This window comes from Enoplosus armatus, chromosome 14, assembly GCF_043641665.1.
Source record: "Enoplosus armatus isolate fEnoArm2 chromosome 14, fEnoArm2.hap1, whole genome shotgun sequence".
In the NCBI taxonomy this organism is placed as follows: Eukaryota; Metazoa; Chordata; class Actinopteri; order Centrarchiformes; family Enoplosidae; genus Enoplosus; species Enoplosus armatus.
This window is the reverse complement of record NC_092193.1, coordinates 22,730,791-22,741,169: the sequence shown is the minus strand read 5'-3', so window position 1 is coordinate 22,741,169 and position 10,379 is coordinate 22,730,791. Positions and strand designations below refer to the sequence as shown.

Genomic DNA, 10,379 nt, shown 5'->3' with positions numbered 1-10,379 from the left:
TTTCAAAGTGTTTTTGTGGAACAAGACGAACCAGTCAAACCAGGAACCCTCTGCCTGCCTGTCACACACACACACACACACCAGACAGCTTCCAACTTCCACTGGTTTTCATGTCACATCCACCTGACACACTCGCAAGTGTTCTGCGATGCGTCCAATAAGCGAACCGCTTCCTGTCATTTTCAGCCAGGGGTCAGGGTTAGGCTGTCCGGTCTGGAGCTGAATCGCTTAGTTGGACAAGAACAGATCTGAGTAGACGGTCAGTTCGGATTCACGAGCTGCCGGTTGTATCTAGTTTAGCGACACAATGAAAACGCAACACTTACTGATCAGTCTCAGGTGCTTATCCGGACCCTGTTTTTAAAGCCTAACAACAATCATGTGGACCCCAACCTGAACTCTTGATGAGCCACGTGATCTTTGTGATTTTGGGGGGGGGCTAAATGAATCTACCGTAATGATCACGAACGAGCATGAAAAGGACCGAAAGGGCGATGCACATCAAACGGCAGCAGCAAAGTGGGGCTTCTGCAACAAGCGATTATAGCCATCGTCGTGTTAACTTGGGGATCGATTCCTTTGCTTTAGCGGGTGTGGCGTGACTCGGGCCTGAACCATGGAGACACACACACACACACACACACACACACACACACACACACACACACACACACACACACACAGCAGAGTCAGAAAAGAAAGAGTCTATTCAGAACTGTCAAAGGAATGCCAGGGTTGGTGGGAAGATCAGCGTATTTGCATAAAACCGTGACCGCAAGAGAGACTGATGGTGGTGGTTGAGATGGACGGAGTTAACGGCCACAACGTTCTCCTGTGTGAAGGCAGCTCATACCTTTTTTTTGGTTAGTTTGTTGCCTCAGCAGGGGAAAGACTCCGTGAACAAAGTCTTAAAACAAGGGCAGTCAGCAGGTGCGTACACCCAAACTCTTTGGAAACTTTACATTCCAATAACAATTATTTTTACATTAAAGGCCCCGTATGATGCTCGTTTCCAGCTCTGTGTTTTTATTCTGGGACTCCACTAGAGCAGCTCTGCATGATTCACAGTTGAAAAAAAGTCCTTATGTGTCTTCTCCTGGCCCTTCATGCAGCCCCTCAGTCCCCCCCCCCCCCCCCCCCCCCACCCTCTCTGTCTGAAACAAGCCGTTTGAGACAAATTGAACAACCTCCAAACACTTGAAGAGTAGTTCCTGAGCAGAGCGCTCCAATAACTCAGACAGACTGAGCGGGTGGATGAGCGTCCCTGTACTTGGTGGGTGGTGCTGTGCCTGGAGCAGATGACCTGCTGGGGGTGCGTGGCTGAGTGCTGTGACATCACAACCTTACAGAAGTCCCAACAGCTCGTTGAAGGGGCGCAGTGTCTGAATACAGGGCTGCGTGGACTGAGCGTTTTGATGCTTTCCCAGTATTTATACAGCACCCAGACCTGCTTTAGAATCAAACAAGACATGGACGTCTCACTCTCTACAATATTGGAGCTTTAATACCCCCTGGCACTTCCTACATTACAAGTTGATTGTCCAGCTGATGGCAAAGATAATCTCCCCACAAGGTCCACTTAGTGGTATAATAGTATATAGTATATCTTTTATTCTTAGTCTAGTTTCCTGAACACCTTTAAGGAAGTCCACGCTTGCTTAAAAATCATTTGAAACCATTTTTTTTCCCCACTTAACTTTAGTGCATTTCTCTTGACGCAGCTGGGTGGTTTATTTCGCCTCGCGTTCGCCATGAAGCAGAATAAATGACAAAACAATCCAGAAGTCGAACACACCTCATTTATATGCGAGTGTTTATAAAAACAAAACAAAAACAAAAGCATCACACACAGGGATCACAGGCGCAGTGAAAACATGAAGTTATCACAATCGGGGGTGAGGAATTATCCCAGAGGTCGAGGAGAGCTTTGGTTCCCCCACAGTTCCCAGTCAAGCATCAGTCCCTGCTCTGGTGGTTCACCAGTATGATTCCCTTTTGATTGGTATTCACACGTTACACGTGCACACATATTATAGCATTGATCCCTTTTTAAAGTGATTTTTATATCAAATACAATTCAAGTTTCTTTTGATTATAAAGAAAAAATACATATATCTCTCATAATCATGTTCCATTTGGCCTGTGATGTAAAGAGGTACAACTAATACAAATGATTCAAACGCAAACATCTCGTAGTAAATTAGTTTGTTGTTCCGTGAGTGCCGTATCCCAGCGCAGGCGTAAAGATATCCCTCCGCGCGTGAGAGCGCGATTTCCCGGAGACCCGGAACTCAAAGTTCTGTAGCATTTGTCGCTGACTTTCCTCCGACCGCTTCGCGACACTTTAAAGCTCCTTGGGTCTTATTAGTTTGGCCGTAGTTGATGTCGCACATGCGAAAAAAAAATCAAAACAAAATCTAAAAGCCTCTAAAGCGCGTTTGTGTTCACAGCTCTTTAGTGTCATGGTCTATTCTTCTTCTTTCCCTTTTTTTTTTTTTGATGCCATTTAATGTCCTGAGACCAGCTGATCCTGAGGGCCTATTAACGCATGTCAGCTGTCCTGTGTGCTGGTCAGGTTCCATGGAGATGAAATTAGGATTTTTTTTCTTTTTACGAATGTGTATCCACGTTTAGTAACGCATGGTCCAACAGAATGGATCTTTCACGCCGTAGCGAAACGGGCTGCGCTGAGGTCAGAGCGCCCGAGGTCGCGCTCGCATCAGCTGATTAGTAACTTAGCGTTCACGTGTATGTTCGTCGCCGTGTCTTCAGACAGAAAACGCCAAGCGGATTCCAGGCGGCAGGCGCGGTTGCATTACGAAGTCAATGGGAAAGAAGCGATTAGCGGTTTAGCCCCCCCCCCCCCTCTCGAAGCGACGCTTCACCTTGAGCGAAATACGTGCACAAGCGAGACGAGAGGTATAAAGGTAAATAACAGGGCTGGAGTTGGTACGGCGGCTGCTTGGGGACAAAAATAAACACAAATGATCCGGGGGAATGACGCCCTTCCCTTCCCTTAGTTCCCTCGCGGAGCAAATTCACTGAGTGTCTCTGACCTAATATCACATTTCTGTACAGATCTGTGCCCCCCCCCCCCCCCCCCCCTCCCACAACAAAAAAACACAAACAGGTGAGAGTTTTAAGAGTGCGTAGGGACATGAAAACTTCAGTTACATGACCCATGAGCTGATTATGGTGCTAATATCCAATCCGGATACACTTTCACTTTCATTGTGCGTCTTTATCGTCCCTGCAGGTGAGCTGAACGATAGTTTGTTTGGAGGAATTTGCTGAAAATGACTCGATTATTGTTCAAATGTATGACTCTGGCGTCGCAGTTGCCTCACACTCATGTTTTGTTGAATTGGTAGGCAGACGGTACGCTCTCCGAGAGTCGGTTCATAAAGCAGGCGCGCGCGGGGGGGCGAAAAGATTCTTCTTTTTCGGAGAAGCGACCAGATGAATCCCGCAGAGAAACGGAGGTGTAAGCTCTTCCTGTCCAGTCGAGACCAGTCCTCCAGAGTTTGTGTGTCTTCTGGTTGTATACAGTGGGTGTCAGTTGTAGTGGAAGGTTGGGTTGGGTGGGGGGGGGGGGGGATGTTGATTGTTAGTTGATTCTGGATTCATCCACAGTGATGACTGGCAGACCACCTGCGCGCACACAAACACACACACACAGGAAAGGAGCAGTTCAGCAGAGCAGCCACAATGAGCGAGGCGCCTGCTCGTGTTATTAGCGCAGCTTTAGTAGCGACTCACGTGGTCTGATCCGGATTGGCCAGATGAGGATGGAGCAGAGCGCCAAAGCTGCGACGACCGCCACGCCCCCCGTCACCACGACCATGATGTAGTGGTAGAACCACACGCAGGCGGGGCAGCACAGCACGGTGCTGACAAGGAGACACGGAGAGAGTCAGCGCGGTGGCGTTAGCATTTGGGCCCAGGGCGCCGCAGCGACTGAGGCCCCCGTTCACACCTGGCAGCAGCGTGCGTCCCCGGTGACCCCCTGTGCATCGCATCTCATTTCCCTTTGCAAAGACCAGACCTGTTGGTGTTGTTGTTTCTAACCTGAATATGGAGAAGCTACTGTTTGTCCTGTGTTGCCTCTCTAACCCTCTGTTTGTTTGTCCCACAAGGACAGCTGGGTGCCTCTCCTCTCCCTGTCCTCTCTGTTCACTCAATGTGGACCTTCAGCCTCTCCTCTCGTCTCTCCTCCTGTCCCTCTCTTCTCTCCTCTCGTCTCTCCTCTTGTCTCTCTTCCTGTCCCTCTCTTCTCTCCTCTCGTCTCTCCTCCTGTCCCTCTCTTCTCTCCTCTCGTCTCTCCTCCTGTCCCTCTCTTCTCTCCTCTTGTCCCTCCTCCTGTCCCTCTCGTCTCTCCTCTTGTCCCTCTCATCTCTCCTCTCCTCATCATTCCTCCTGTCCCTCTCGTCCTTCCTCCTGTCCCTCTCTTCTCTCCTCTTGTCCCTCCTCCTGTCCCTCTCGTCCTTCCTCCTGTCCCTCTCTTCTCTCCTCTTGTCCCTCCTCCTGTCCCTCTCGTCTCTCCTCCTGTCCCTCTCTCCTCTCCTCTTGTCTCTCCTCCTGTCCCTCTCTTCTCTCCTCCTGTCCCTCTCTTCTCTCCTCTCGTCTCTCCTCCTGTCCCTCCTCCTGTCCCTCTCTTCTCTCCTCCTGTCCCTCCTCCTGTCCCTCTCTTCTCTCCTCTCGTCTCTCCTCCTGTCCCTCTTCCTGTCCCTCTCATCTCTCCTCTCGTCTCTCCTCCCGTCCCTCCTCCTGTCCCTCTCATCTCTCCTTTCGTCTCTCCTCTTGTCCCTCCCGGATCTGTTCTTCATATCTGTTTACAATCCATCTATAATTCAGTCCTGATTGTTGTAGTTTTGGTCTCTTCTGTACACATCACATGACATCTAGTGCATGTCTGTCCGTCCTGAGAGAGCGACTGTTTCTCCTCATCTGAATCGAGGGTCTAAGGACAGAGGGCGTCGGATGCTGTACAGACTGTAAAGCCCCCCAAGGCAACATTCCTGATTTGTGATACTGGGTTATATAAAACAAAATAAAATTGACTTGACTGAACATATGTACTGTGTGTGTGTGTGTGTGTGTGTGTGTGTGTGTGTGTGTGTGTGTGTGTGCACTAACTGGCAGGGATGCAGGGCCTGAATGATCATCACAGCCGCTCCATTAGCCAACTTATCAGTGAAACTCATGGCTCCGTAGACAAACGCTCCACTTTGCTGCAGAGAGACAAGAGACGTAGATCAAGAGAGCGGATGATGTGAAAGTGGCGGTTACATCACTCACACACTCGCACACACACACCTTACCGTCTGATCGGCGATGAGCTCGGCGGTCATGGCGAGCGATATGACCAGGATGGTGGCCGACCCCGCCCCCAGCAGCACGGCGGCCCCGTACACCCGCTGGCCCATCCCATCGTCCAACAGCACCCAGTAGGAGAAGGCCAGGATCAGCAGCAGGCCCACAAAGTAGGTGAGCTGGACCAGTCGGGAGGAGAGACAGACGGTGTGTGTGTGTGTGACGGGCGAGTTCAAATCCAGGACTTCTTTAATGATACAATTCTAACTATTGGAGACAGAATTGACCACCTCCTGTCTTCAGGTAGTACCTTACCTTCAAACACAGGAATCTCAGAAACAGCTGTAAAACCTGATGTATATTTAGATTGCTTTTCTCCCATTGACCTTCACCAAATTACTAAAACCATCTCTTCATCTAAGCCATCAACTTGTCTCTGAGACCCCATCCCAACCTGGCTGCTCAAAGAGGTTCTACCTTTAGTCTGTAGTATTAACAGGTCCAGTTTGGGTCCAGGAGGCAGACACACTCTCTACTTTTAAGAGGAGGCTTAAAACTTTGCTGCTTTTTGATAACGCTTATAGTTAGGGGCTGGCTCAGGCCTGCCTGGACCAGCCCCCTAATTATACTGCTATAGGCCTTAGACTGCTGGGGGACTTCCCATGATGCACTGAGCTTTCCTCCTCTCCCTCTCCATCTTTACACATTCATGTCCCTCCAATGCATGTTACTAACTTTATATCTTCCCCAGAGTTTCTTTGTGGTTTCTTGTCTCGCAGGTTGCTGTGGATCGTGGTCCTGGTACGCCTGGCTGCTGCTGCCATGGGCCTGCCTGACTCTCATCACTACAGTTATTATGTTTAGTCGTAGTTCTGTTACTATTAAAGTTGCTATTATTAATCTCAGCTATTATTACAGCTGTAACTACTATTATTAGTAATAACATCATAAAGAGTCGGTCTACACCTGCTCTATTTGTAAAGTGTCATGAGATGACTTTTTGTTGTGATTTGGCGCTATATAAATAACATTAAAATTGAATTGAATTGACTAAAGTTTTGGCTTTTCAACGCCCCCCCGCAGTATGTTTATCAGATGAGGAACTGTTGTACTAAAACAACAAAGAACCAGTCTGTCAACTCTTCACTTCTGCTTGTGGATTCAGAGCTCTGCATTAAACTGACCCAGGCTTCTAATGTTTTGTCGTCCATGTCTTATTTGATTATAAAGCAGGTCTGGGTGCTGTATAAATACTGTGAAAGCAGAAGTCAAGATCTGAACACCTTGGATTGACGGTAGCAGAGAAACACGAGCAAACAACCCCCGCCATGGCTAAATCTAATTGTGATTTTAAAACGTTGCTAAATCTTGACCGGGTGCACGGAAGCGTGTGACGGTCCCCGCAGCCCCGCCCACTTGAGACTAGTGAGACGAACACACAAATATAGAAATCTCTCGTGTGAGATCACCAAAAAAAAAAACGTTATAAACCCATCCCTCGTGGTCAGAAGCCGGCGGACAAAAATGCATTTTCAGGGCCTTTTAAAAGGCGTTTGGCGTTAGATATACGTCGATGGACATCAAAAAGGAAATGTTTGTAAAGGTCTGGGTCCGTGGCGGAGGTGGAGGGGTTTACTTACACATTTCCCAATGAGTTTATTGAGAGGCTTCATGATGAAGGAGGACAGGAAGCCACTGACGTACATCACTAACGGGATCGTTGCAATGAACTTCTGTCGGAGGGACAAAGAGAAGCAGAATGAAGACACAATGAGGAAAGAGTGGCAGCTAAGGAACAGAATGTTAGTCACCAGGAGCCCATCGCATGGGCCTGATGATTCTGTGTTACCTTGGGCAGCCCCAGAGTGTTGATGAGATACATTGAGATGTAGGTCTGAGACAGGTTGACGATTAACCGGGTGGACATGTAGAGTAAGGCCACCTGTGGAGAAGCACAAAATTCTGTCCTGACGTTTCGGCAAAAACACAAAATGTGGCAACTGTCGGGCTGTTGGAAACAGGAACTGCTGTGTGCAGGAAAGCTTTCTTTTTTTTTTTTCTGTCCCAGTCTGGGGGTCCAAACACTGAACTACTAGCCGAGTGGCTTCAGGCGAGGTTCACTTTGTTCTGGTACTGAGCATAGACTGTATATATAAAGATGGACGACATGGCGGCTCCCCCGAAAGTGAAGCCAAAACGTCTCAAACTCCCTCCCCCGGGTGGCTGGCTGCGGTATAGGTCATAAGCCCCGCCCCCCCCTAAGTTTGGTTCGTTATTTGATGCTATAAAAACGGGGTGAGACGTCATGATTGACAGCTGGGATTGCCTGTGGTGTGATCGCGATTGGGTCGGGCGGGTGTATGGGCGGGACCTCGATACCGCGGCGGAGGAGGTGAAGAATGCGTCGGCCATCTTTTATATACAGTCTACGGCGCTGAGAGTCAGATCTGGTTTCAGATCCTCCCTACCTGGTAAAAAGAGGGCTGCTGCAGCCAACACTTCCACTGAAGAGGAGGTCCGGAAGGGGTCTGGAGGCGAGGAAGCAGAGGCCTCCGCTCCCCCTCCCCCTCTCCCTCCTCCTCCATCCTCTTCCTCCTCCTCCCCTCCTCTTCCTCCTCCTCCCCTCCCGCTCCAGGCCTGTGCTCGTTCGTCCCCAGGTGGAAGAAGAGGGAGAAGAGAGCGCCGATGCCCAGCACGATCAGCGCCAGATTCTGTAAACAGGCGATCAAACAGGTCAAGGTTCATCAACTGAAAAACAGGTTTCAAAGTTGCTGTGGGCTACCGACGTGGATGATATTATTGGCAAGAGCTGCAGGGTCCTCACTATCAATGCCCCCCCCACTCTTTAACATTGTGCGCCTCACCCTGAAGACAGGAATATCTGCTGGTCCGAGTGCATCGCTGAGGGGGTCGTCGTCGTCCTCTCTGGCCTGGACGTGGAACAGCAGGTAAGCCACTGCGTACACCGTGATGTTGGCTATCACTGTGAACGCATACCTGCACACACACACACACACACACACACACACACACACACACACATTCAGTAGATCTGCAGATCCCCTTGCTTTGTGCTGCATGTGTGTGCGAAGACGCACCTGTACGCGGTGAGCTCGACCTTGGCGTGCTCACAGCTGACCAGCTCCGGGATGAGCGACAGGTGGGAGATCTGGGTGGCGGCCCAGCCGAACTGGAAGACGACGATGAACGGGACGAAGTAGGTCAGGCTGGCCCACTGCGGGGTCAGGGAGCCGCAGCCCAGACACTGGTTGAAGATGAAGGCGAAGGATATCAACACGCTCAGCGTACCTGGGTGACACACACACACAGTACACTGCTTTCAGTACACTGCTTGTAAAAAAATAAAAAAAACACACCTCCTTTAAAGATTTTCTAACGAGGTCACTTCACTTTTGAGTGGAAAAAAAAGAAGCATATGTCTTAAAACATGTCGGGGGGGGGGGGGGGGGGGGGGGTCTTCAGTGATTCAATGTCCTCAGTTCTTTTTAATGTTTGAATTAGGATGGTGCTTACGCTGCTCAGTGCTCAGCAATGTTTAGCTGTTGTGTTCCAAAGCGCTGTGAAGCAATATGACCCTCTTTTACAACAAAGCCCCCCCCCCCACACACACACACATACACACAAGACTCGAGCTGGATCAATAAAACATATGCTGAGTGTTCAGTACGAGAGCATAGTCCAAACAGCAGCTTCATAAAAATAAATAAATAAAAAGTTACCCCCCCACACACACACACACCTTGGACCTGAAGGTTTACATCAGTGTGTGCCTTGTGGAATGCACCTGCATGCGGGCCAGCAACGTGAGTCCGCCTGTCCGTGTATCTGACTTACCGACTAAGTGCCATGTCTTCCTCTTGCCGTAGTTGCCACAGCCGGGGGTTCGGTCGGACTCGTAGCCAATGAGGGGCGTGCAGATGCCGTCCGCTATCTGCCCAACCAGCAGCAGCACACCTACACCACAGGTCGGGTGAAAAAAAATAAAAATAAATAATAATAATAATAATAATAATAATGATAAATAAAAGTCTCACGCCGGTGCAAACCGAATGGTACCACCAACAGTCTCCATAAAGAGTTACAACTGGGTTATTGCGCAGCGCTGCATGCCTTGTCCAGATGTTGCACATGTCACACACATACAACATGTGTATAACTGTATAGGACGCGATAGATGGATCGATAATACATAGATAACAGATAATTTATCGATAACATATAGATAGAAGGACTAACCTGCATATGTGTTCTGGAATCCCAGTACTGAGTGGTAGAACACCAGTAGGTATGTGAACCACATAGAGGCACACAGGTCGTTCAGAAAGTGTCCCACCGCGTAGCTGAGCTTCCTGGGGGCTGACAGAGACCTCTCCGGGTCCGACATTGCGGCTCGCGAGAGGCCGAACGCTTTTAAACGAAGCTCTCGGCACGCGCCTTCGTCGGCCGAACCGGCGGAGCTGAAAACTCGTTTGACGCCCGACGGCTCGCGTCGGCTTCGGGGAGAAGGTCAGACGACAGGTTTAGTTTTCGGTTCCCCTTTTTTTTTTTTCTTCTTTTTTTTTTTCGCCTTAGCTCATATGTCACTGTCTCTCCGCGGACTTCTCACCGTGTTTGTCCGCTCAGGGAAAAGACTTCCCCGTCCATCTCTCGCTGTCAATTTCCTCCTGGAATCAGGTGACAGCGGAGGGCTGTGGCAAAGCCAGGAGGAGCGTCTGGGGGAGAATGGAAACCGAAACAGGACCAACGCGGGAGTTTCATCACCGCACCTCTCCCCTTACAACAGATTCAAGTTAACGTTAGCTAACGAAATTACCAAACGCGAGCGAGGCGTCGCTCCTCTGCTTTCTGTCGGGGGTAATTCCAGTACGTGGCTGAAAACAATTGAAAACGCGACGTCAACATTAGGCAGAAGCCCCTCGAGCGTCTTCTCTTCAGTACAAATATCCACAGACAGCAGCGCGTGGCGTTACGTCTACCCGGACAGCTCCGCCGTTAGCCTTTAGCTAACAGGCGGACAAACGCAAAGCACGTCTGGCGATAAAAGA

At 49.6% G+C, this 10,379-nt stretch overlaps 1 protein-coding gene across 1 annotated transcript; it reads right to left on the bottom strand.

Moving 5' to 3' along the window:
- Positions 1-3,129: 3,129 nt before the first annotated feature.
- LOC139296827 (major facilitator superfamily domain-containing protein 12-like) lies at positions 3,130-10,192 on the bottom strand. Its single transcript, XM_070919354.1, has 11 exons — positions 9,571-10,192; positions 9,169-9,288; positions 8,412-8,622; positions 8,178-8,310; positions 7,782-8,024; positions 7,163-7,255; positions 6,954-7,046; positions 5,322-5,492; positions 5,137-5,231; positions 3,760-3,890; positions 3,130-3,651 (listed from the first exon to the last, which is right to left on the bottom strand). The coding sequence occupies exons 1-11, from the start codon at positions 9,716-9,718 to the stop codon at positions 3,608-3,610; spliced, it is 1,482 nt and encodes a 493-aa protein (XP_070775455.1). The 5' UTR covers positions 9,719-10,192; the 3' UTR covers positions 3,130-3,607.
- Between the last annotated feature and the right edge of the window lie 187 nt (positions 10,193-10,379).

What these genes read in the sequence shown, in the direction of transcription:
- LOC139296827 (XM_070919354.1), bottom strand. Translation starts at nt 9,718, where the DNA reads ATGTCGGACCCGGAGAGGTCTCTGTCAGCCCCCAGGAAGCTCAGCTAC. An exon ending in ATTCCAGAACACATATGCAG is followed by an intron (nt 9,289 to 9,570) that starts GTTAGTCCTTCT and finishes CCTGTGGTGTAG; the next exon opens with GTGTGCTGCTGCTGGTTGGG. An exon ending in ATAAACTCATTGGGAAATGT is followed by an intron (nt 5,493 to 6,953) that starts GTAAGTAAACCC and finishes CGACTGGTCCAG; the next exon opens with CTCACCTACTTTGTGGGCCT.